General features: G+C 42.0%; 1 protein-coding gene across 1 annotated transcript; it reads right to left on the bottom strand.

Annotated features, from left to right (window-relative positions):
• Positions 1-67: 67 nt before the first annotated feature.
• LOC121444914 (renin receptor) lies at positions 68-26414 on the bottom strand. The gene is made up of 9 exons (XM_041646855.1): positions 26260-26414; positions 19191-19321; positions 17662-17793; positions 6992-7087; positions 6326-6463; positions 4903-4956; positions 3797-3946; positions 1945-2064; positions 68-1332 (listed from the first exon to the last, which is right to left on the bottom strand). Exons 1-9 carry the CDS (start codon positions 26300-26302, stop codon positions 1141-1143), a joined length of 1056 nt encoding a protein of 351 aa, XP_041502789.1. The 5' UTR covers positions 26303-26414; the 3' UTR covers positions 68-1140.
• Between the last annotated feature and the right edge of the window lie 1438 nt (positions 26415-27852).

Raw genomic sequence — 27852 nt, 5'->3', positions numbered from 1 at the left:
AGTTCTGGTGAAATAATAGCCTGTTTAGTTAGGTTTTTACAATATAAATTTAGACTTGCGAATACACAGATTTTGAATCATTAAGTTTATTTGTCACTCTATATAGATATTGGTCCATTTCCACATGAACAGTAGCAACCATCCACTTCACCTAATATTCTACACAACAAAGCTGCACCACACACAAATCAGAGGAACTTCACAGGGGGAAAAGTTACGGAAATAAAAGTATTTTATATTCATGCTTCAAGATATCCCCCACAGATGTTTTGTCTATCTAATTACAAGCATCTACACTCCATAAAGCCATTCTCTTCTGAAATCAATCAACACAGTATTTTTAATATTTTTTTTATTTTTTTATTTTTTGGTTTTTCGAGACAGGGTTTTTCTGTGGCTTTGGAGCCTGTCCTGGAACTAGCTCTGTAGACCAGGCTGGTCTCGAACTCACAGAGATCCGCCTGCCTCTGCCTCCCGAGTGCTGGGATTAAAGGCGTGTGCCACCACTGCCCGGCTATTTTTAATATTTTTAATATCTCTATTAAACCACACAGATCACCAAACTTGCAGAAGAGATTAAAAACAGCTAGCCTGCCAATCACACACACACTTCCAAAACTAAGCGATTGTATAAGCATATCCAGTATTTTTGGGCTACTCTTAGTTAAAACCTTCCCTCCTGTCTCGGAGATATTTACATCAGATTAAGACATTTACAAATAGTTCATAGTGAATAACAGCTGAACTAGGATTTATCTGTCCTGTGCAAGGAACTCAAGCATTTGAAAGCTTCTAAGAAACCCAGTGCATTCTCCAACATGAATAACACAACTACTCTAAGTGGTTTACATTTCCTTCAGTGCACATTTCCAAATGTATTAAATGGAATGAAATTACATTATTATATGGCTATATCAACAATATTTGAACATCTATGGAATCTACATCACAATTCATTTGTGTTAACACTATAAACCTTTCTAAGGAAACAACAGGCACACACAAAATAGAGAACAAAATCTATGTTTTCTTTAAAATAAATTTAAGGTATACCATCTACTTTAAACCATACTAAAAGATATCCTTTAACAGAACAGCCAATTCCCAAAACCTGTTGTCTAAGTGTAGCATAAGGAAAACTCAATCCATCCGAATCTTCTGGTTTGTCATCCTGTAAATGATGCTATCATATCCAGGATCCATATTCCAAATGTTGTAAGAGGTGATGATCACAGCCAAGGCCAAGCCGATCATAATCCACAGTACCAAGTTGAAAACCACTGAATACTCCAAATTATACTTATATGCAAGGTTATAGGGAGTTGGGGCGGTCTAAAATGAAGAAAGGAAAAAATAAAGAAGAAAGAACTTTAGGATTATAAAAATTACTCTGATTTAATGTCTACGATTTACTCCACTTAGGGATTCCTAAGTGGAGTAAAAGCTACCTATCTACCCTTGGAGGAGGCAGGAATGGGTCGCTTCCTAGAAGACACTGGTGCTGCTGCTAAAAGAAGGAAAGTCCAACCTCAGGAGAAGATTCAGCGGTAGCCAAGGCAACTGAAGGTATGCAGATCCTGTGATCCAGGAAGCCTAGCCCCTGACAAAAACGTCTCTGTTTGTACCAAGAGACGTGTACAAGAATATCCTCAGCAGAACAGACAACTGTGGCATGTTTAGACAGTAGGGCACAGAGCAGGAAAATGACTCAGCTCCAGTGATCCCTTAAAATGACACTGAGCAAAGAACATCAAAACATGCACGCAGTATGGTTCCACTTGTACAAATTCAAACCTGTGTACAATACTGAAGCCTATTTAAGACTAAATAGGCTGGGCATGGGAGACTGTGACTCCAATCCCAGTACTTAGGAGATAGAAGCAGGAGGATCTCTATGAGTTCAAGGCCAGCCTGGTCTATAATAGTCAGTTCCAGGATACTTACCTCTTGTTTTGCCTCAAGGATGGTCCTTGACTTCCTCACAAGGGAAGTGTCAAAAGATTTGACAGTCACTAACTCTACCACTGCGTTCCCACCATAGAGACTGTACATGTCATCTGCAAACTGAAAGTCAGTGATTAACATTATGATCAATGGCAAAATACATATTTTGTTTACATTTGTATTTTTGGTTAAGAAAAATTTCATAAAACTGTTCCTTGGTATCCACAGGTTCTAGAACTTCTACAGATTATAAACTGTATACTCTTATATGAAAGTGCATAGTAGTTGCATAGAACCTCTGTGCAGCATCCTGTATACCCTAAATCATCTCTAGAAGACATATACCACTTAACATTATCGAAATGCTACGTGCATAGTTGTTATACTATATTGATTAGGGACTGATGACAAGAGTTATGGATATAAATCTCAAAATATATAGACACTGTGGAATGGATAGACTAGTTAGGTAACATTTAGAGTACCTCACATACTGATCATTTTTGTGGCTGGTCAAATATGTATTTGTTAAAATTATTTGTATCTTTATAAGTAATTATATAGCATATATACATTAATACATATCAATACAAATATGTATAAGTTTTAATGCACAGTATCTAAAATAGTAAACCCTTACTGGTTTGCTTATGTTAAAATATTCAGTAAAGAGTTAAGCCTTAAGATTCATTCAAATAGCCGGGCAGTGGTGGCGCACGCCTTTACTCCCAGCACTTGGGAGGCAGAGGCAGGTGGATCTCTGTGAGTTCGAGGCCAGCCTGGTCTACGCAGTGAGTTCCAGGGCAGGCTCTAAAGCTACATGAGAAACCTTGTCTCAAAAAAACCAATAAATAAATAAATAAAATTGGAGATTGAACTTGATGGCATATAAATTTGGGAATGAAATCAGAAAGGGAAAGTCAAGAAATCTGTCCAAGTGGTCTTTTGTTAATCATGGACCTTACAGAAATTTATGGATGAGGCCTCAATAAAGAGATATAATTTCCATTTATAAATAAACTCCCATTTATTACAGATGAACGGTGTGAAGGCGATTGTGCTAGTATGCAACTTCATTAGCTCACAGTGCTGAGTGAGGATTTTGTGTGGGTGGTGATGAAACCGTTCCAGAGATGGACAATGGGGATGGATATGCACAGCACCACTGAGGAAGAGTTAAGAGTGCTTAAAATGGTATGCCTTAATTATAGATATTGTCAGGATCCACAAACTCACAATGCTGCCATTGCTAGCATTGGGAAGAGATTCCCATAGGAAAGACACATGCTTTTGTTTTTTATTTTGTTTTGTTTTTACTGAAGATGGTTTGATTTTGATCTTTTGAGACAGGGCCTTAAACATGTAGCCCAGGGAGGGTTCCAACTTGTGATTCCCCTGCCTTCACCTCCAAGTGCTGGGATTTTGGCCATGTACCATCTTCTCCCGATATACACCTCTGACCTACACTCTTCTTTTGTTAGGAAGGTGGTTGGGAATTGAACTCTAACCCTGACCTATGTTCCCAATCCTACTCCTACACTATTTTAGACATAATAGAGAACCTCTAAAGCAAGCCAAGAAAAACTTCAACTGGACTGGGGGTGTGGCTCAGTGCTAGACCGCTTGCTTGATTAGCATGTGTGAGACCCAGAGCTCCACCCCTGCACGGAGGAAAAAGACAAGACTTCAATCCACAGCATTCCACAGAAGATTCTTCCATAAAGAGTCTAACCTCTCTTCTATTGTTTTTCTGTAGAAAACCAGTCTATGGGCTGAGAGAAGCACATTATTCTCTTGCATTAGCTTCTGATGGCTTCTTAACATTAATAATCTTACCAGCATTGGTATTTACCTTTTGGAGAGCATCCACAAGAATTCTAGAAGCATCCCTGAATTGATCAGAGTCTTCCCCATAGCGCTTCCCAAGTTCATCCAATCCTGCCAGCTCCAATGAATACAAGTCGGGGGAATGGTCCTTGGCTAGATGCTTATGACGAGACAACTTAGAGCAGATAACACAAGTCAGATGCGAAATAAAGCAAATGAAGTTTTGCATGAGAATTAAATGTGATCGCCCTAGAACCACACCAGTGCACTGCAGCACAAAAACAGTTTAAAATGGCAGCAAAGGGAACTTCCTTAAATGGGTTTCTGATAAATCCGATACAAATCTCATTGCTTAATTTTTAAAGCTTAGATATGATCCCAGCGCTCGGGAGGTAGAGGCAGGAAGATCTCTGAGTTAAGGCCACCCTGGTCTACAGAGTGAGTTCCAGGACAGAAAAACCAAAAACCAAAACCAAACAAATAAACAAACGAAGCTTGGATATCAGACAAGGGATGAAACAATAACTGCTTGGGCTGATATAATGCTAGGAATTCATGAAGCAAGTCTTCCTCCTGCATATTCTCCCAGATCTCACCCGTCTCCAGCACTAAGCTTTCAAACTTCTTGAACCAAGCCCTGATAAAAAAAGGTTTGGGAAACAACTTCAGAAGCTAGCAGATAGCTAAGAAGATCTATTTCAGTCTTGAAGATGATTTTAAAAATCATTCACCAAAAGATAACTTGCAGATCAATTGTTTTCCTTTTGACTCAGTTAACGCTATTAATTATCCAAACTGTTGTTCTTATTTTTGATCCACAACTATAGATACAGGAATTAAGTCTCAGTGTCTGACAAGAAATAGATGGCCAAGCTGCAACAACAGTGGGATAGTTCTATCCCCAGGACTATGTTCTTTGAGGAGTTATGGCCTCTCCAGAAGGCAGACATGGAACAGAAATAGCCACTAACATGAGACGGCATTCAGCATTCCCACCGCCACCATTTTCTCAGTTTTCATGGAATCATAAACCTGGGGCATGCTTAAAGTTTTCAACTGGCCTCATTTTTATCTCAGAATTTTCTAGGAACCAAAACAGACAGAACTTGAAAGCTCGAGCAGCCTACTTACCAAGCTCGAAATATCATGTAGCACTTGCAGTTCAGAAAGGAAGAGCAGGTCAGCCTTCAGAGACCAAAAAGTGGGCGTTACTTGAAATGCACATTAGAGAGCTATACTGCCATTTAGCAAGTACAGTTACAACATACTAGGAATACTCATCAAGTAAACTTATATTTACTATATTTATATTTTCCTCCCCTTGGTAGATTTACCGTAACTGAAACTTGAGGCAGCTTAATGGTAGAGAATTGCCCAGCACCAGGAAAAAATGCATATAAACATTTCCTAACAAACAGGTGATGGCCAACCCCTAGTACAGTGACCACCACTAACCAGATGTAAGTTTTACTTCTGATAGAACCACATCCGAGCATCCACACTACTGTGGTTTGCCCTCAGGGGACGCGGGATCCTATACTACCTTAAGATCCTATAAACTAGCTGGGCGGTGGTGGCGCATGCCTTTAATCCCAGCACTCAGGGGGCAGAGGCAGGCGGATCTCTGGGAGTTCGAGGCCAGCCTGGTCTACAAGAGCTAGTTCCGGGACAGGCACCAAAGCTACAGAGAAACCCTGTCTTGAAAAACAAACAAAACGAAACAAAACAAAAAATCCTATAAGCTTACTTAATTGCCTTGAACAAGTTCCAAAGCAAAGAATTAAGAAGGGTGGTTCCCAGCTCCCTACAATAGCTATAAAGGACAAGAGCCAAAAGTAGGGAAGGCTGTCAGGTGTGGTGGAACATGCCCTTTAAACCTCACGACCCACGAAAGAGAGGCAGCCAGATCTTTATGAGTTTAAGGTGAGCCTCATTTACATTAGTAAGTTCCAGTCCAGCCAGGCCTACATAGTAACTATATCTCAAAAGAAAAAAAATACAAAAACAAAATGAACAGAAAAACAACATAGGAATATCTCTCTCTACTGCAACATCCTGAAAAATGTGATTACATATTAGCAATGGCTATGAATAATGGCATTAGGTCACCAGTTCTGCACAGCTCAACCAGATACCAAGAAGACTGGTTTGTGGCTTGTCTGGATCAACTGGCAACACTGGTGTAAGAATGTAAAAGCATTTACTAAAGTGAAACTCAGGCCAGCACTGGTGGCGCACACCTTTAATCCCAGCACTCGGGAAGCAGAGGTAGGTGGGTCTCTGTGAGTTCGAGACCAGCCTGGTCTACAAGAGCTAGTTCCAGGACAGCCTCCAAAGCCACAGAGAAACCCTGTCTCAAAAAAATCAAAAAAAAAAAGAAAGAAAAAAAGAAAAGAAAGGAAAAAAAAATGAAACTCAGAAAAGCCAAAAGAAGGAAAGTAGGAAATGTGCCCAGTTTTCTACCACTTTCAATCTTGCTAAAGTTTCAAGTAGCATATGGAATGGGAATTTAATAATGCCATTCATTTGTTCACTCAACAACTGAACCACTTACTTCATTATTCCTACTCAGAGAATTGAGGGGAAGAGAGTTGAGAACGGAGTTTTCTTGAAACAGACGATTACGTAGTTGCCGTAATGTGACTGAAAGATCTTCAAAGACGGAGTTTGCTTTCCCCACCATATATACTCTCTACAAGAAGAATCCAGAACTCTGGGTTAACCACCTGGTGTAGGAGGTCCTTCTGTCTTTGTGTTGCTTTCATTGGTTAATAAAGAAACTGCTTTGGGCCTGGTGATAGGACAGAACTTAGGTAGGTGGAGAAGACAGAACTGAATTCTGGGAGGAAGAAAACAGAGTCAGAGAGACACCATGGATCCCCCAGCAACAGACACAGGGAATTTTACCCAGTAAGCCACTGCCACATGGTGATACACAGATTAATAGAAATGGTTTGAATTAAGATGTAAGAATTAGCCAATAAGAAACTAGAGCTAATAGGTTAAGCAGTGATTTAGTTAATACAGTTTCTGTGTGGTTATTTTGGGGCTAAGCTAGCTGGCCAGCCATTACGAACAAGCAGCTCCTTCCCCTGCAACAACCACCTGCTATGGATTCATTCCAGCATACAGATTTTGTATAGACTTTTTCATATAGTTACTTTAAAATTATCATTAAATAACATTTATAAGGATCTTAAATAAAAACTTTGTTACTTACTTCCTCACTGGGCGCCAACTGCAAAACTACAGGAGTTTCTTCAGAAAATAAGGAGTGAATGGAATTCGCAACACTGTCAAGACTGAAAGGAACTGCCTGAAATGCAAGAGGACAACTGCAATTATTTTCTGAAACAAAGTAGAAAGATCATCAGGATAGTATAAGCAAGGGGCCCCTGGAGCAGTTCCAGGGCAACAAGCATTTTCTATTACTACTGGTGCATATTAACTGTGTATTAATGGTTTCACCATGATGGCCATGCTTCCATATATGCTTTGAACATAAGACCATCTTCTACCATTCTACCACTGTTCACTCTCCCCTCTCCTTCTTCCCCAGAGTCTTCCCTAGTCATTCTACTAGATTTTGGTTCTCTTTTCTTTTTGAATTCTGCTTGCTACATGAGAGAAAACATAATATTTCACTTTTGGAGTCTGGCTCATTTTGTTTAATGTAATCACTTCCTGTTCTACTCATTTTTCCCTGCAACTGACATACATGATTTTTCATTCTTCTTCATGGCTCCACTGGATCACCACAATTTTTTTGTGATTTTTTTTCACATAATATGTTTTGATCATACTTTTTAAACCCTCCCCAGATCGTATCCACCTTGCTACCCACCCAACTTTATGATCTATCTTTCTCTTTCACCTTTATCTATTAAGCCACCTCTCCAGTCCTATAAAAAGACTTTACAAATTATTACTTGTGTGTGTGCTTACATGTGTACACATGCCATGACATATATGTAGATCCCAGAGAATTTTGTGGAGTCAGTTCTATCTGCTTTTACATAGGTTCTAAGGATTGAATTAAGGTTGCCAGGCTTACAAGGCAAAGTGCCTTTGTTCACTGAACCTTCTTGCTGGCCCTAAGAGCTGCTTTTTAACTTGAATTTAATTTTTTATTTTATTTTATTATTGAATGTGTATGAGTATTTTGCCTGTGTGTATGTCTGTGTACTATTTGTGTGCCTGACATTGGAGGAGGCCAAAAGAGACCACTGAATCTGGACTTACAGATGATTGTGAGCTGGCTGCCATGTGGGTGCTGGGAATTGAACCCAGGTCCTTTGCAAAAGCAGCCAGTGTTCTTAATTGCTGTGACATTTCTCTAAGTACATATTAAAGTGCAACATACATATATATGTTTTATATATATACTATATATATTTATATACTATATATAAATAGTATGTAAAACCTGGGGTAAGGAGATTAACATTTAAAAATGAGTGCACTCTCCTAACTCAACTAGATTAAGACACAGAACACCAGTAGTGCCCCCAAAGCACCCACCTCTACCCTTAGGGGCAACCAAAATGGGGACATCTATGCTATGCTGCATTTGTTTTGTTTTACACTATTTTTAAAAAACACATTCAAAGATCTTTCTCTCGCTGGGCGGTGGTGGCGCACGCCTTTAATCCCAGGACTGGGAAGGCAGAGGCAGGCGGATCTCTGTGAGTTCGAGGCCAGCCTGGTCTACAAGAACTAGGACAGGATCCAAAGCTACAGAGAAACCCTGTCTTGAAAACCCAAAATAAAAACTATTTTTCTTTTAAAAATTATTTTACTCCTGATATTACAGTATTAAAATAACAAGAGGTTAAAAAGAAAGCACTGGCTCTTCCAGAGGACTCAGGTTTGATTCCCAGGACCCACACAGTGGCTAATGGGCTAATGCTCCCCTTCAGCCTCCACAGGCACCAGGCATGCACACGATGCACAGACATACATGCAGACAATACACTCAAACACACAAAGAGTAGTATTTTTTTTAATAAGCAGTAGCTCAAACTGGCATCAAACTTATTATGTAGTTCATTATATGGCCTCAAAATTGTGAACCTCCTGCCTCCACTTTCCAAGTGTCTGAATTACACTGTAGTCAGTGTGTTTTTGTTTTAATGGAGATATCTTGGTGACTTTTCCTCCAGCAGTTTTGTTTACTACTTAAAGGTTACTCTCTGTAAGCAGCAAATGAATGTCAATGCAGTACAGGCAGAAATGAAGGTAAGTAGGAAACCTTGCGGATAAATACCAGTATTCAAACGAAGCATCAATTTCAGGATTCTATGACATGAACAGACACGTTGCTTTTATCTTACTCAAGATGCATATTAACTCTTCACAAATGTCTAGAATGAGGTCATAAGAAACTGGAGAGGAGGAAGAGCAATTGAGCTTGCAAAAGCAAGTTGCCACCAGCCTCTGCAAGCACCTGCCTTTTGTTGAACACACTCATCACCTCCTCAGGCTTGGGTGGGAACATGTATGGCACAAGCCTGCCTACCTCATTCCACCTAGTGCAGTGCTTCTCAACCTTCCTCATGCTGTGGCCCTTTAGTACAGTTCCTCACGCTGTGGGGACCCCACCCATAACATTATTTTGTTGCTACTTCATAACTATAATTTTGCTACTGTTATATATCATTATGTAAACATCTGTGTTTTCCAGTGGTCTTAGGTGATCGATCCACAGGTTGAGAACCACTGACAATAGCACTTGGGTATGGAAAGTAGAAGACTGAAGAATACATTCCTAGCAATCAATCAATTTGACAAGGAAAACTGATTATATAGACTGCTAAGCCCAAGAGTAGAAAGCCTGGGTGATTGGAATTGGCGACTGCTTTCCCACACTGTTTTAGACAGCTATGCATGTTTGTCCGCGACTTTCTCCATCAGTATCACTTGAAACTACAACAGCTGGCTGGCGAAATTTGAAAGCAGTTCTGCCTTTAGATTGTGTGGCCTTGGATCTCTGAGCCTCCTATCTCTTTCCCCATTTTCTTCCAAGAAACTTACAAGTAGCCGATCAAGTTCAGTCAATAAAGTGAGCTTGTCATACATAGCTCCTTCTCATGTAAAGTGAGGCTAGTCTGCTTCAAAATGTTTAGTGTGCGTGGATGGGGATCAGTTGATAGAGTGCTCATACACAATTATACACAAAGCCCTGGGTTCAATTCCTATCTCCACATACACTGGTGGTGTCTTGGAAACAGAGTTCAAGGCCAACCTGGGCTACATGAGACCTTGTCTCAAAAAACAAATTTGGGGTTCTATCTATACTATTAAACTTTAAATGGTGTTCTGGATTTTATACATTTATGCATAAATGAAATACATGGTGATCTTCACAGAAATCACATAATGAATTACAGAAATAGTCCTGGAAAAAAGAATCTTCCATTTGATCTTTATTGTTCTCCCTTTCCACTTTACTGCATTTACTCTGAAAACTCTTCTGTTTCCTTTAACTCACTGCTGTCCAATCTTAGACATCTAAATGCAGTACATGCACTTCAGAGCTGTGCGCGCCCCTTTGGACCACTTCAACTGTATCCTGCAGTTTTTAAATATACTGTAACATTTACCAACATTCAGTTGTAAATAATTTGGAAATTCCTGGTGATTTCCTTCCTCTTCAACTCATGAAGTATTTAGGAGTGTACCACAACTATGTCTTCCTTGTTTAAAAGCAGCTGCTCGAGAGCTGTATAGTGTGGTTTAAAGAGATATAGTTCTTTGGGACTTTTCATGGAAAAACTGTTTGCCTCGCCCCTCATGTCCCCTCTTCTGAGGCATTCACTTCCACGCCCCTTTAATGGTCTCCTTTTATTTTTGCCACTATTTCTCTAATAAAACATTTTCATTACTTCATCTTGATTTTTCCAGTTTAGGCATCATCCATTTACCATCCACTACCAAAAACGAAGTCAGCTTTTCTGTATCACCAACCACAGCCCACTCCCTGCCTCATCCATGCTGCTTCAGTCACTCCACCCAACTCCAACAATTACGTCAGAATCTGTGGAATTTGCATTAAACCAGTGACCATGCATTCTTAGGACTACATGAATCTTTTCTGTAGCCTCGCTTTATACTATACAATCACTGCTTTTCTGTTCTTGCTCTTCTGGTTCACAACAGAAATGATGAGATTTCTGTATTGTGCAGTAAAAACATTTAAAATCTAATATACAATTTCAAATGTACTCTATATTTATGCTGGTTAGTATTCTGACAATTTAATACAAGCTAGTATCATCTGGGAAGAGGGAATCTCAATTGAAAACAATGATGCCATCATATTGGCCTACAGGCAAGACTGTAGGACATTTGCTTGATTAATGATTCATGTGAGAGGGCCCAGCATACTATGGGTAGTACCACCCTGCTATAGAAATTTGCATTGGGGGCTGGAGAGATGGCTCAGTGGTTAAGAGCATTGCCTGTTCTTCCAAAGGTCCTGAGTTCAATTCCCAGCAACCACATGGTGGCTTATAACCATCTGTAATGAGGTCTAGTGCTCTCTTCTGGCCTGTAGGCATACACACAGACAGAATATTGTATATATAATAAATAAATAAATATTTTAAAAAATGAAATTTACATTGGTATAGATCTTGGCCTATTGATACAAACTTAGGTCAGTTTTGTTATGTGTATATTTCTGCTCTTGATTAAGGTATTGTGTTTATGCAGCTCATTTAAAAATGTAATGTATAATTAAGAAATATAGGTTAATAGTCATCCATGATAGTCAAGCTTATAGTCACGTTAGTTAGGTTTTCTAGATATACAGAGATATATTTCAGTTAGATAGTTCTTCAAATCTTTCAGAGACCTTCAGGATATGGCATTTAAAATGTTTTAAGAATTTAGGACTTTTCATGACAAGGAAACTCATTTGCTTCTGGCAGCACCAATCTACTTCAAGAGGAAGATGGGCACCAAAGAGGCTTCTTACAGCGTTGGTTAGCCATTTGGGCAAGAAACTGCTCTTGCTTGGACTGCTTGATGGTATGCTGTATGAACTGGACATGCAGCACCCACAGAGAAATGACTGCTGAACTTGTGTAAAGGTGAGATAATCCTTGTAGGTTCCTGCTTCATGAAAGTGTCTGCCAAACATTCTGCCAGGACACAGAGGAAAGTGACTGACAAACTGCTAATATAGGTGGAACTGTCTTTGGAATTTCCTGCTTCATGGAAAAGTCTGCTGGATACTATCAGCCTATAGGCTGAAGATGGATGCCCCAATGTTACAGAGGAACTTTGGGTGACTGTCCAGGTAGTGAGATGTCTCTGTCAATTCTAGAGTTTTAGAAGTTGCTTACAAGGCACTTCCTGTTTATTTAGGTAATATATCCTTCTGGAGTCTTTGATGAAGTTGAAGAATAGATATAGTTATATTTTTTCTTAGTTATGATAAAAGATAAAGTAGATATAAATATTGTAACTGTAATTCTTGCTTGATAACTGTTTTGTTACATGTAATTTTTCTGTGTTAAAGTAAAAGCCTTCCTTTTTGTTTAAACAGGAAAGGGGAAATTATGTGGGAGGTTCTTCTGTCTATGGCCAAACAGTATTGCAAATAATATGGTTTCTGTGTGATTATTTTGGGGCTGAGCAGCCAGGAACAAACTAGTGGCCTCTTACAACACCACCCCTGGATGGGCGAGCTTGGGTTGTATAAAAAGAACAAGCTGAGCAAGCCATTGAAGCAGGCCAGTAGGCAGTGTTGTCCGTGCTCTCTGCTTCAGCTCTTGCCCTGAGTTCTTGGCCTGGCTCATGATGAATTATAAACTATAAACTGAAATAAACCCTTTCCTCCCCAAGTTGCTTTTTGGTCATGGTGTTTATAACATCAACAGAAAGCAAAGCAAACAATATTTTTGTTTATTATAATCACCAATATTCTGTGCATTATATTACTAAAGAATGCTCCAATAATGCTATTTCTAGGGATATATCTAAAGGTTTATTATTATGTTTTTAAATTTACGTGTGTATATGTGTGGGCCTGAATGTATATACATGTAACTAACATTTGTGTACAGGTGACTGACAAAGCCAGAAGAGGGTATAGAATCATCTGGAACTGGAGTTCTAAGCTGTTGTGAGTGGCCTGATAAGAGTGGTGGGAGAACTGAAGCCAGTCCTCTGCAGGAGCAGCAAATGCTCTTAAGCCCTGAGCCATTTCTCTAGCCCATTGGGTCCACGTCTAAAGAAAGCAGAAATCAGTGTGCTAAAATCTACTATACTCCCATGTTCATTGCAGCACTAGTCACAATAGTGAAGATATGAAAGCAAACACAGTGTCTTTTAAAAAGTGGATGAAGACAGTGTCCTAGGGCTGGGGGGTATAAGGTCAGTGGTAGAGTATTTGCCTAGTATACAAGCCATCCTGGGTTCTTTCCCAGTACCAAAACAGAAAGAGGAGGGGAAATGTTGCATATATACACAATAGAAATACCATTTAGCCCTCAAAGGGCCATGGGGGTAGGGTGACACACAGTAAGACTTGTCCTTTGTGACAACATGGGTAAGTCAAAACATTATGCTAATTGAACTAACCTTGGTGCTAAACAAATAATGTGACCTCATTGATGTGTGCAGTCTAAGGAAGATGATTTCACAGAGCAGGATGATACGTTATCAGGACCGATGGGGAAGTGGACAGGGAAAGGGGATGCTGACCCAAATACATGGAGTTTTTGGTGTCTTTGAGACAGGGTTTCATTATGCCACCCACACTTGCCTCAAACTCACTATGTAGCCTAGGTTGGCCTTAAATTTGCAGCACTCCTCCTGCTTCAACTTCCCAATGTCTGTAATTATACAGACACTAGTTCTTTACTGTGTGTTCAGGTTTGCCTTGTGATCTAGTTCATGGCCATATGCTGTGGGACAGTGGTCTGTACATTTGTATTTTTAAATAAACGCTGATTGGCCAGTAGCCAGGCAGGAAATATAGGTGGAGTGACCAGGCAGGAAGTAGAGGCAGGGCAAGGAGAACAAAAAAATTCTGGGAAGAGGAAAAGTCAGTCTGTAGTTGTCACCCAGACACAGAGGAAGCCAGACACAGAGCAAGCAAGATGTGACAACCTTGCTGAAAAAGGTACCAAGCCACATGGCTAACACAGAAAAGAATTATGGGTTAAGATGTAAGAATTAATTAATAAGAAGCCTGAGCTACTAGGCCAATCAGTTTATGATTAATGTAGACCTCTGTGTGTTTATTTGGGACTGAATGACTGGTAGGACCTGGTGGGACAGAAACCCCCAGTCAACAAATGGTGTCCAACGTGTGGACAACTGCATCCACAGAAAGCCTGCTAGAGCTTGGGAAGTAATTCTAGACAGAAAGGAATACAGTTAAGCACGGCTTATTGATAGGAGCATTTTCTCAGATGGGCTGTTTGCTAAAAGCAAACATGTCTCATTTAAGAGAGGCTTCCTGACTCAGCTTTAGCTGCAAAAACTTTGCAGCCCTTTTAAGAGGCTCTGCCACAAAACATTTAAATGGTTTTTATGAATAGCTAACTGCATACTTTTTGGTGGTGACAGGGACCTTGAAGCACCATACAATTGTGGCAATAAACATGGCTCTGGCCAGTACCTCTGCCATGAGGCTAAACTCTCAGAAAAAAGCTAAGGAATGGGTTGAATCTAGCCATCAAAGTTACGGCTTTAATCCTAGCCATATCGCTTAGCAAATTGAAGACTAATGTGATCAGAAAAACAGAGATATACAAGTAAATATAGATTCAAAGACAGAGAAGAAACCTCTAAACAGTTTACTGTGTGTTTAAAAATACGCGTAGGCTTGGAAGAAAAAAAGAATAGTCCTTAAAATAAAAAAGGAAAAAAAAGAGAGTAGTTGGGTGTGATGACACACACCTTTAATCACAACACTTGGGAGGCAGAGGCAAGAGGATCTCTGTGCGTTCAAGGACAACCTGGCCTACAGAGTAAATTCCAGGACAGCCAAAGATACACAGAAAAACCCTGTCTCAAAAATCCAAAAACTAAAACTAAAAAATAAAAGAAATAGAGGTTCAAATAAAGGGACGTAAAGATGAAAAATATACAGAGAGTCTGGATACTGTATGTTATTGTGCTGTTATAAAATTGTTTGATGGCTGAGGAAAGAGCAACAGCTGCTAAAAGACATTTGATTATAAATGCTGCTGGATTAATCCAATATATATATTGAAAATGCTTTGACTTTAAAATTTAAGTCAAAAGATATCTTACTTTGGAGAAAGGGTTTTGTTTTTGTTCCCACAGGAAATGAGGGACTGTGGATTCATTCTGTGTTAAGAAAAATCAGGTTTGACCAAGGAAGACCCCCCCTGAGAAATCTCTGATAGGAGCAGATGGCCCAGATGTCTGAGTTCTACATCCAGAACAGTTCAAAGACTGCTGACTGAGATGATCAAGCCTCACTCACAGGATACTCCAGTCAGGACTTGATCATAATTCTAAATTTTCTTTAGGTGCTCAAGATTATCAGTGCCTCCAATCAACAGGAAGTATCCTGGAAAACTATGCCCACATTCCCAAAAAATGGACTATGGATGTTTGCCTTTGTTTAGAATGTTGGCTACAAGTTGTTATGGATAATGATCAGTAGAAAAGCTAAACAACGGAGATCTGATTCAGAGTTCTTATTTTAAAAAGGGTGGGGGGGGGGAAGTGCTGTGGGGCAACAGTCTGTACCCTGTCAACTATGTTATAATAAAATGCTGATTGTCCAGAAGCCAGGCAGGAAGTATAGGTGGAATGACCAGGCAGGAAGTAGAGGCAGGGCAAGGAGAACAAGAGAATTCTGGAAAGAGGAAAAGTCAGTCTGTAGTTGTCACCCAGACAGAGAGGAAGCCAGACACAGAGCAAGCAAGATGTGACTGCCTTGCTGAAAAAGGTACCAAGCCACGTGACTAAAACAGACAAGAATTATGGATTAAGATGTAAGAATTAATAAGAAGCCTGAGCTACTAGGCCAATCAGTTTATGATTAATATAGACCTCTGTGTATTTATTTAGGACTGAACAACTGGTGCAACCTGGTGGGACAGAAACATCAGTCAACAGCCGTGTGTGTGAGCGCGCGCGTGCACAGCTGGGAATTGGACCTAGGCTTCAAGCACACTAGGTAAACACTCCACAACTGAGCTATGAATACATTTCCAGCATGGTTTTGTTTCTGTAAGTATGCCACATGTACTTGGAAATAGGATCACAGTAAAGTCTGAAAAAATTTTCTCAAAGTGACCATCACACACAGATCAGCTATATAATGAAATTAGAAATTAAAACAGTAATTATTGAATAAGAATCCACACATCTGGCAGTGAACTATATTTATAACAAATGAGTGAAAGAGTCACAATCTACATTATAAATTAAATTACAAATTAATTTAAATATAAATTAAATTAAAATATAAACACAATACCATCCAACAAAAATGTCCTATAATAGCTTCATTGTAAACATTCTTTTCCTTCAAGTGTCACAGTTTTTCTGTACATGTTTGTTGTCATTTTTGCAGTGCTGGGGATGGGACCTGGGCTACACCACTCCTCTATATCTTCAACTTTAACACATTTGCAAATTTCTTTGTGACTGACCTGTTAACCTTAGGTCCAGGGGAGTGACCTGTTTACTTCACCTATTTTATTGTGTCACTTTTTCCCTTCAAGTTGCAAATTCAACTCACCTTCAACTCCTCTCTCTCTCTCTCTCTCTCTCTCTCTCTCTCTCTCTCTCTCTCTCTCTCTCTCCTTCTTTTTTTGAGACAGGGTTTCTCTGTGTAGTCTTGGTTATACTGGAACTCTCTCTTTAGTCCAAGCTGGCCTCAACTCAGGGATCTGCTTGTCTCTGCCTTCTGAGTGCTGGGATTAAAGGCGTGTATCACCATGCCCAGCTCATCTTTAATTTCCAATCAAAGGAGGCCTTGTTGCAGAGGTGCCCCCCCCACCCCAGGGGAAGATTATCTGAATGTGGAAGGGACCTCTCTATACCCATAATTCTGACTCTTTTCAGGTAACTCTTGGGGCCTCGTGATCAAGAATGGCAAGCCAGCCCTTCTGAAGCAGCTAGAGTTTTACTAGTCTTCCCAAGCACAAATGAAAGCATTTTATGGCCCCTAGCCTTCTATAGAGAATAAAACTTCAGGGTCAGCTCCTGTTCATGGCACTGCCTCTTTGGCACTCTGTTGGAAGCAGTATATCACTGGGGGTGGCCTTGGACGGCTTAGACTTGTGCCCTCTGAACTTCCTTGCTCTGCTTTTGCTCTTGGCTTGAAAATAGAAGCCCTTAGCTTCTTGCTCCAGTCATCATGCCTCTACCCTGCCATCTCGGACTCATCCCTCTGGAACATAAGCCTCCCAAAGCTTCCCTTCCGTAAGTGGACTTGGTTGTGGTAGTCCATCATAGCAATGGACAAGTAGCAGGTGGCATACCTCTTAACTTAGAACTCTCCCTCACAGATCATCACCAACTTGCAGAAAACATACAACCACCATGGAATTGTTTTTTGTAAGAAGAACTACTTTCATAGAATTTAAAAGGAAATTGTAGAGAAGTTGCATTCAGAAAAGATGTGTTTAGAATACAATTCATTTTTTTAAAATGACAAAACAAGCAAGATAGTAGAGCCAGTTCAAAGGATACAGAGACTGAAATTACATGCACACTCATGTATTCAATGGAGATACTAGGATAAGGCTACATAGGTAATATTGAGGTATTAGTTAAGAGAATAAGACAAATTTTGGGAGCTGTCTACACCAGTAGATGGAAATCATTTGCACTCATGTCAATTGACAGAGAAAGTTTCCAGTGCACCTGGTTTATATAAAAAATACTCACATTCTCCAAAGGATAGGAGATGACACTGCCCGCAGGGAGAGCCAGTTTGTCCACTCCCTTCACCATCACCATAATGGTAGCCCGTGGCCGGTGGAATAGGTTACCCACTGCAAGCCCTGGCCAAGACAGGTCCTAAGTGTTGAAAAGCACAAAATTTTGCTTAATTCTCAAGTATGGAAACTGTCTCCGCAGTATCATCTAAAACTAGACAAGGGGTTCTGGGACGACACTGGCTGGAACATCCAAACAACAGCTACCATCTCCTAAGGGCAGCATGGATGCCTGTCTTCTTCACTTTCTTAAAATTACACTTATCAGAACGCTCGCTCCCAACTTTTATGTAAAAACAAAAGCAAGCGAATAGAGAAAACCCATGTGTTCTGCATTTTCCAGACTCTGAACTGTTGTTCTCTTCCTGCATCATGTTTTCCGTTATGCACAGCATCACTCTTACCTTCTGCAGTGACAGCAAGAACTGTCGAAATGCTCTCTACTAAGCACTTTATATATAAAATCCCTCTTACCAATAACTATTTATAAAGCTTATTTTAACAGCCATTTGTGGTGAAATTTAAGCTTGTGGAGTACTAGGTACAAATTTCACCCCTCAGTGTAAAGGACCAATCCTGCTCACTTTGGTTGTCCAAATGAACTGGAGTGCATGGGCTATACCCTTAGCCCAACTGCCAAGCAGAGCTGCTGGTTTTGAGAGTGCTTGGAGTCTAGAAGTGACTGATGATATCAGCAGCCAATTTAAAGTGGCAAGAGAGAGTATAATGACAAGACAGAGCAAGTGGCATCTCCTCCTCCTAAGCTCTGAGCTTTAGGCCTCTTGGAGTGAATGGATCTAGGCCCCTCTACTACAGTTCTATCGCTAGCCAGGGACTACCACAGGTCAGTGACATTCTAGGAAAACACAGCTACCAGCTGCATCATTCTATTCTCGGATAAGAAATGTAGACAGGTTAGCATTTGTAGCAAATCTATTTCCTACACTAAAAAAAATGACACAGCCTATTAATAACAGCACACCTGTAATATGTAAACTACTACATGTCAGCTAGAAATAAAAATATACTTAACAGGAAATAGAAAAAGACAATATCTCCTGAGTAAATTGGGAGCATGGGGACCTTGGGAGAGGGTTGAAGGGGAAGGGAGAGGCAGGGAGGGGAGCAGAGAAAAATGTAGAGCTCAATAAAAATTAATAAAAAAGATTTGAAGAATACCTACTAATGGAAATAAATCTCTATATATCTAGAAAACCAAAGAAAATATATATGCTTAACATACTGGAGAGATACATCCATACACACAAAAGTTCTCACAATGATGAATACATGTTCTCATAATGATGAATGAAGACTTGGTTTTAGAAGCACTTACCTAAGATTACCCCAAATACTAATGAGCCTTTAAAATTTTGTAATCTCTGGCAAATGTACCTATGTGTTTGTTGCTATGACAATCGGAATAAATCAATAAAAAGGTTTTAGAAGCAATTACAACCATTTTTTTAGTACACATACTTCTTTCACAGAGAAGCCCATGGACAATGCAGCCACATCTGGGATTCGATCTCCTGGTATGGGCCAATTTCCATTTCGAAAAACAACAGACCCTGGCGATCTTAATATGCTAAATTCATTCCCTAAAGCACCTGAGGAGAGAACAGATTGGTAAATGAATTATCATCGTTTATATATATATATATATATATATATATATATATATATATATATATATATATACATCATTGTATCCATCTTGAAGTTTATTAAACAATACATTTACTAAACAATACATTTTCCCATTCCTCACTGGCTGAACATGCTAAATTATGTTTGGACAAAGTACTGAATTTTAAACATGGAAAAATGTGGGGCGGAATGCTAGGGATGGAATGCCAAGTCTTTATGGCACAGGTACACATGCCATGGCAATTGTGAAACCATTAGTCCCAGATGGAGCTATACTCTGAGTACCATCAACAATTTCCCCCCCAAAGTATCACTCTAAGAATTTAAGTATTAAATATTCTGTTGGAAGAGGGTACATGTGCAAGAGGAATTCCTTTTTAAAATTTGTTGTTGTTGTTGTTTTTTCGAGACAGGGTTTCATTGTAGCTTTGGTGCCTGTCCTGGAACTCGCTCAGGTTGGCCTTGAACTCACAGAGATCCACCCTCCTCTGCCTTCCAAGTGCTGGGATTAAAGGTGTGTGCCACCATTGCCTGGCTCCTTTTTAAAATTTTAAATTAGCAAATATTAACTCTGGATAAGGGCTTTCATTATGGTATTTTTATAGATAAATAATGAATTTTGATCCTATTTACCCATTATCCTCTCATCTCCCCCATTCCCACTGACCCCCCCTTCCTTCTTCGTAACTAGTCTCCTTTCTATTTTCACGTCTTTTGGGGGAAGTGGCCCGTCAATGAATTTAATAAGGTCTGCAGACAGGAACCAGAGTGAAGGATCCTTTACAGGTGTATGAGCACCTTACCAATGACTACATCAAGAAAATCCCCCGCCCCTGCAACCATGAACTGCTTATAGCTCCTCAGGGATGGGTGGGGCCTCATGAGACTCCTTCCTCCAGCTACTGCTAACTGCCTATAAATCCTCAGGGAACAGTGAGGCTTATGAGCCCTCCACAGTAATGGCGCGAAGTTGATGGGCCCAATCTTGTGCAACTAATTACAGTTACTGTGGGTTCAAGACTGCCATGATCATGTCATGCCTGTAGACAGTGTTCTACAACAGCCTTCTGCTGGCTCTTACATTATTTTTATGTATTTGTTTATTACACATGTATGAGTATTTGCCTGAATGCATGTTTGTATTTGGTGCCCTCAGACCAATAAAGGGCATCAGATTCCCTAGAACTGGAGTTTCAGGTGATTGTGAGGCACCATGTAGGTACTGGCAACTGAACCCAGGTCTTCTGCAAGAATAGTAAGTGCTCTTAACCGCTGAGCTTCTCTCTAGCCTCGGGCACTTACCTGCTTTCTGCCCTCTCTTTCAAAATATTAATGAGCCTTGAAGAAGTGAGAGAAGGTTCTACTAATGATGTTGATAGCCTCCTACAGATGGCCCTTAAGAAGGGAACGTGGCAGTTTAGCAAGAACAGAAATCAGCGGCAGTTCTCTGGTATTGAAAAAGCAAAAATGCCAAAGCCCTGGCACTAAAAGGGAAGGGAAGCTGGAATCTTTTAATTATTCTGCCATCAGACTTCTCTATAATATGCAAATGTATGACATTCCTGTTTCACTATAATACTCTGGCAGGCTAACACATCCTTATAGGTTAGTATATCTTAAGATATCACAGGCATAAGGATGTCAATGAAGATTGTCAAGGATGGGGGGTGGTGCACGTGTTACCAGCTGGGACATAAAACACCTCAGTCATCAGAAAACTAAGTCCAGGAATAGTGCTTTCAGTTGCCACATCAGGAAGAGAGCAAAGGTACCCTGTAGTCACTAATGACTGAGAGTGTTTGGCACCAACAGCTAAGTCAAGGAGGAGAAGAAAGGAGCTGCCTTAAAGGCCTCCCCTAAGGATGGACTATTTGCTTCTTCACCAGTGTTTGAGTGATCTGTTTTGACTTCCTGGTGCTGGGGATGGACTCCAAGGCTTGAAGCACCCCTCGGCTGAGCCACACCCCCAGAACGACAAGTCGTCAATGGAAACTTCTGGGTTCCTGGGAAAACATTAGTTCCAAATCCAAAAGCAACCTTGGCGAGGCCTACAGGGAAGAGAGGCTTTGCAAAGGCCTGGGGGTTACTCCCTGACCTCAAGAGCCACCTTCAGAAGTGGGAGTGGGGCGAGAGCAGCCAGTGTTTTGGCTTTGCAGTGCTGACAGTAAATAAAAGGCCTCAGGAGGGTGCGGGTGCACTAGGACAAGTAGGAGTTTCAATTCAGCCCAGGGCCAGAGCAGAAAGCAAATGAAAGAACTTATCAGAATGCAAAGGTGTCTGGAACCAACAGACGTCCAGGTCTGTTACCTTCAGGGCAAATTCAAAACAGAACACCTCAGGCACCTTGACAGTCAGCCTTTCTCTGGAAAGGCTGGGAAACAGGTAAGAAGCCCAGACTTTCTAAGCTTGCACACTTTCCAGGAATCAAGCCTTGCAGATAGCTTTGTTCTGAGACGTGGTCCCACGCCTTCCACTCCCACGAGCTGGCGTGAAGTAACTGCCTCACCTTTGAAGTGAGATTCAACCGGAGCAGCACAGCACTCTACTGGCCCACTGCTCAGAAAGGTGATCTTGTCTAAACTTGCACAAGCTGCAGGTACCACACCTCAAGGATGCCGGGCAGAAGCTGTCCTTCTCAATGCTACTAGTGATGGGGGCATGCCCATCAGTTAGGCCAGCTCCATTGTCCTAGTGTTCTAGCTCTTTGGAAAACGTTCCCTTGTGCTGAACTGAAATAGGCTGCCTAACCTCCAACTTCCTAGGCTTCCATGCCGCTGGTCAATCTCCAGATAACCTGTCCCCAGGGAAAGTCTAGAGTCCAGGTCACCTGCTTCTTCTCACATCTCTTCACCTCTAGTCATGAGAGATAAAAGGACACTAAGCCTAACACAATCTTCTGTCCCGCTTTCTTCCAGACTTTCATTCATCCACTAAGAAGTTATTCCCTCACCGTCTATTAACCTAGCTTTTTGGTCAAGACACATCAACAGCTAAGTGACGACATGGAGAGGCATAACCAGAAGACCCTGCATTACCTAAGCTAACGGAAGGCAGGGATTTCAGTGCGTCTACGTTTCTAGGGCTGAGAAAAGCACCTGAAAGCCATTGCTCAGTAAATGCGCTGAGTTGATGAGCGAATGAAGTCACACCTGAAACTACCCATGCTCCCCCTCTCCTGAGCAGAAAGCAAGTCCTGGGTGCTGCCACTCTCAACTTAGAACCACCAAACCCTACTGGTGGCTTGCCCAAACCAAAGCATCTCGAAATCAAACATGCTTCCCTTCAGGGGGAGAACCTAGGGACCACACAGTCCACTCCTCTGCTTTTCTACTTTGTCTCACGCTGCCTGCTTTGGCCCCCAGTCTCTGGCCGCTCCACTGAAACACAATTCTCAGCCCTTAATTCCCTAACTTCCCCATGCATCTGACACTGGCAAGTCCCTCTTTGAAATCCCATCCTGAGATTGATAAAGACAAGGCCTCTGCCCTTCAAATTCCTTGACTGCTGCTGGGCTAGCTCTCCTACTCGTCCTTTACAGCTGCTGTGGCAGGCTTTGAGGATCCACTCTTTCAACAGAAGAATGGGAAGTGAAAATAGCCCATGCATCTACCTGTCTTTATGATACATATGCTACACATGTGTACAATAATTGGTTACAAAACACACATAAAGGGAATTTATAATGTTCTTCCCAATGTAATCAGGATAAAAACCCAAGTTTAAAACATAACCATTCCTAGTTTTTAAAAAAAGGACTTAACATGGCCATTCCTACTTAAAATAAAAGGATTTTTTAAAAAAGCATACATGGAAATTCTAGTACATCCCCCAGTATTCAACTGAATCATGCTTCACACTCCATTTGAAAGATCAGAGGACTCAATTCTGTGTCATGCTCCCTGACTTGAGCCCATATACCCTAAGGCTGCAAACACCCAAAACACTGCCAGCTCCCAGATTTTTATTCCCAGTCTAGATCTCCCCCAGTCTTAGGCCGAGGCACTCAGCATTCTATTGACATTTTCTTCCAGGTCTCACCGCAGGCGCGCTTAAATGCTACCATTGCTTTGAACCTAACTCACTAGCTCTCGCAGACTTCTGCAGTCTCTCCGAGCCAGCTGCTTAAACACTTCCTCCTTAAACCCTTCCACAGCGCCACAGCAATCAGCCACTGCTTTCAGCTGCTCTTCTTCAGAATTATTTCCTGAATCCCACCACCACCACCACGTCCGTTCCTCACCAGGTTTGCTCCAGCTGGCTGCCTAGTACCCTGTCAATCCACCCTAGGATCCAGCTTTCTCTTCATATTTTCAAAATACAGATCTGTTTATTCATCCTCTGCTTAAATGCCAGTGCTCACTGCCTAGGGCCTTGCAGGGAAATCCAAAATGTCCCCTGGACACCTCACTAGCCTGATTTCTGAGCTCTCACCAAAAGCTCTGCTCTTCAGTCTCCAGCGCTCATGCACACGCTGTTCCACCTAAATTATTTTCCCCACCTCAACCTTTCACACAGTTTTCTCAGGAGGTACCTCCCCTGGGAAAGTTCCTTAAGCCTCTCCACTTTGGGGTTGAGAGGTAGTGCCCCTTCCCTGGAGAACTCCACTGTCTTGTGCACTGAGCTTCTTTAAATGGTGACTGGAATCAGTCAATTTTAAAAAGGGGGGAGGTTGCTTCTATCCTCGAGGACATCAGTTACCAAAATCAACTCCCTCCTTTACATTTCTACAAATTCCATGTGTTAGCTCTTGGTCCTTCTTCTCCTGAACTTTCCAAATATGCCTCAGAACATGCTATTCAGAGCCCAAGTTCTCTAGTTCTCTCTAGTTCCCTAACACTGTTTTGAAGTAAACAGTGAAATCAGAGCTCTTAAAGATGTTTTCCACCAAATCACACTTAGTCATTGTGGAAAATAATACTGTGTACTCACCTGACAAGACCCAGCAATGCAGAAGCTCAGATTGTTATGTGAACTAGACCATTTTAGCAAGGACAGCATTCCCAAACCACGCGGAGAAACAATTATTTTATCTTAGACAAAAACCAAACCAAAACCCTAAACCTCACTGACTCAGAATGTCATGGAGCTGAACACAGTGGCACCCAGAAGACAGAGACAGGCAGCTCTTTGAATTTCAGGCCAGCCAGGACCTCAAAAGATACCAGGCATGAAATTAAAACATGGAATTTCAACAGATGCCTAGTTAAACCAGGGTGCGAATGGGAAAATTTTGTTTTTAACTTTGAAAACTCAATTAAAACAAAAGAATTTTCCTAAAGTATATATATTTGTGTGCATGTGTGCACTTGTAGAATCCAAGGTCAACCTCCACCATCTTGTCTCAGGAACTGTCCACCTTGTTTTTCAGATAGGGTCTCTCATTGGGACGTGAAGCTCATCCATTAGGCTCCAGTAGCCAGCAAGGAACTTCTAGTGATCTACCCGGTCTACCTCCCCAGCCCTGAGATTATAAGCATGCACCATGCTGGGGTTCACACTCATCCTGCATGCTTTTGTGACAAGCACTTACCAAGTACTTCAAAAAGCCCCAAAGTATCTTGATAAATAAATCAGAAAGGCCGTTCCAGAGCTAACAACAGAAATGAAAAAGACCCAAACACTTGGAGACCTGGAAATAATTGTAACTATTAAGACAGAACACTGGGCACCCCCAAGGGGGCGGGGGGTAAAGCTTTGGTTTTCAAACTCATCACTAGTCTTTTTCACTTCAACTGCCATTCCAGAAGCAGGACCTCTCAGCATCTCACACAGCATAGGCATAAGATATTCTTGCCACAAAACACCCATTCCTCCAAGATGTTCTTCGCTGGTTGTTTTCCAAGAAAGGGTTTCTCTGTGTGGTTGTCCTGGAACTCACTCTGTAGACCAGGCTGGCCTACCTCTGCCTCCAGACTTCTGGGATTAAAGGTGTGAGTCACCACGCCTGGCCTGCCTCCACTTGACTTCTTGTTCCCTACTGTCTGCAAGCCCAGTCTCTGCCCCACTACTCCCCATTTGTCACACAGCATTCCCTGTGCCATACAATAGAGAGTGGAGATATAGACACTACTTGGAACTCAACTGATCTGCCTTTGGATCCAGTTCTGTTACACACTACCTGTGTCATGGCGGCTTGATTTAAAACTGCCAAAAGAGGAAACGCTCTTCTAAAGATTACTGTAAAAAGAAACGCCATTACCACATGATTCGCAAGCCACAGGCCAAATGTTAGCTCATTTCCACGCTTCTTGTTCTATGTTAGAGAACCTAGGCTCCACTAAGAAAGCTACCATTTATTTGACATGTGACCCTAAAAGCATGACTCACAACCCAGTCTCTACATCCTTCAAATTGGGAACTGAAATCAATAGTGAGAGAGTGTCTGCATTCGCCTGAAGAAATAATCACATAAAACAAACCCTGAAGACTCAATTTTGCATCCTGATGGAGGCAAATATGAGGGAGGCAAGGTTTCATCCATTGTTAATAACACCATTAGAAACGAAGTAGGGGGAAAATGACAGCAGCCTCAGCCGCTAAGCCGTTGGCTGGCTTTCCCTTCTTGGTAGTGGGCTGTGGTTCAACGGTGTATTGAGAAAGGCAACCGGTCCTCGGAAGGGCCTTGAACGGGGAAGGATCGATCCCGCAGATGGGAGGACAGGGTCCCATCCGGCGACGCGCCTTCCCCCAAAAGGCTGATGCTGGTTCCGGAGCCCCCCGGGTGGCCTTGCCCGGCACCGGAGACCACCAGGCCGCGTCTCCCAGGCTAGATCACAGATAGGAGCCCCGAGGAGGGCCGCCTAGCCCAGGCCGCCCCCACTGCGGCCCCCGCCCGCAGCCGCGCCCGCCCAGGGTCCCCGCGCTCCGCGGCCTCCCGCAGTGCACCCCGGCTGCTCACCCGTCACCAGCAAGGACAGGAGAGCGACGATGAGCACAGCCATGATGCCACCGCGGCTGCAGCGGAGATGGGCTACACGAAAAGGGACGTTAGGACTCCAGGGAGCACCGCAGCCCCACCGGGTGACGCGCTCCCGAAGGTTGCGAGTCCTACGCCCCACCCCTTTAGCCGCCCCAAGACTAGGTCTCGGCCAATCGCCAACTACGCAGCTATACGGGAGAGACGTAGCTGGGGAAACGTCAGCGATTGGGGCAGGACCGAATGTGATGGATGGAATTCTCTGCCAATAGGAGTCAAGAATTTTAATAGCAGGGTGGTCCTGCCCGCCGGCACACAATGACCGGTCACGAGATGAAGGGTAGGGCCGGCGGTGAGAGCAGGTGGCCCCGCGAGTTGCAGGGTCTCAAGAAGCCACTGTGAAGCTACCCCCCAGGTGCAGACCCTTTGCCCAGCCTCGGGTGACAATCTTCAACCCAGGTGTCTGTCTTTCCCGGTCTTGTGCCTCCTCCCGCTGCGAATGACAGCTGTGGGAAGCCCTGGGCCAGCTTAGGCTTTCCTCCACCGAGTCCACAGACCTTGAGCACCTGAGGGCAGGAAGCCTGGCGCCTGGGGGAAGCCCAGCCCGCCCAATAAAGGTGCTGCTCAAAATATAGGACTCCTGCTGGAATTTGAGTTGTACATAAAAAATAATTGTTTAGTGTATCTGGAATATTTGCTTTATATATACCAAAATAAGTATCCATTGTCTGAAAGTCAACTAACTGGGTATTCCGTTTCGATTTTTTATTGTTGATTCTTTTGAGACAGGGTTTCTCTAAGTTGCCATGGCTGTCCTGGAATTCTCTCGGTAGGTAGGTCAGGCTTGCTGTGTCAAACAACCTTGCCTCCAAACTGCCATCTACAAGGAGTGATCCGACAGATAATCAATTACTTCATTCTTTCCTCCCCTGATTTTTTTTTTTTTTTTTTTTTTGGTTTTTCGAGACAGGGTTTCTCTGTGGTTTTGGAGCCTGTCCTGGAACTGTCCACCATCTGTGGTTAGAAAACAATGCCCAGATGATGACCTTGAAAGATAAATATGATTTTAATATGTAGGTGCAGGGTGTGAGAAGATTCATGTAGTATATATGGAAGGGAGAAGGCCTCTTTTTTGGTTGTTTTGTTTTGTTTTGTTTTGTTTTTTGAGTCAGGGTTACTCTGTGAAACTGGTCTGGCTGTCCTGGAACTTGCTTTGTAGACGAGGAGGTTGGCCTCGAACTAACTGAGATCCGCCTGCCTCTGTCTCCCAAGTGCTGGGATTAAAGGCCTGCACCACCACTGCCCAGCATCTAGTTGAACTTTTAACTGTTTAGTTTGACAAAAGAGATGGATAGGACATAGCTAAAAATTTAGGTTAAAAAATTAGTTTCTTTTTTTTCTTTCTTTCAGTTCTGGGGATGGAACCCCAGAGCTTTGCACAATCTAGGCAAGTGTTCTACCACTGAGCTATGCCTCAGCTTGTAAAAGCTCCAGTTCATTCAGATCACACGTGGAGCACGCCTCTAAAGCAGAGGGGAACAGCTCGCTGGTTCTCAGTTACAGAATGATTTTCTT

The sequence above is a fragment of the Microtus oregoni genome, unplaced genomic scaffold, assembly GCF_018167655.1.
Source record: "Microtus oregoni isolate MIOR12 unplaced genomic scaffold, Mior012 000147F_ref0000457, whole genome shotgun sequence".
NCBI lineage: Eukaryota > Metazoa > Chordata > Mammalia > Rodentia > Cricetidae > Microtus > Microtus oregoni.
The sequence above is the reverse complement of the archived record's forward strand: the minus strand, read 5'-3'. Positions and strand labels throughout refer to the sequence as shown.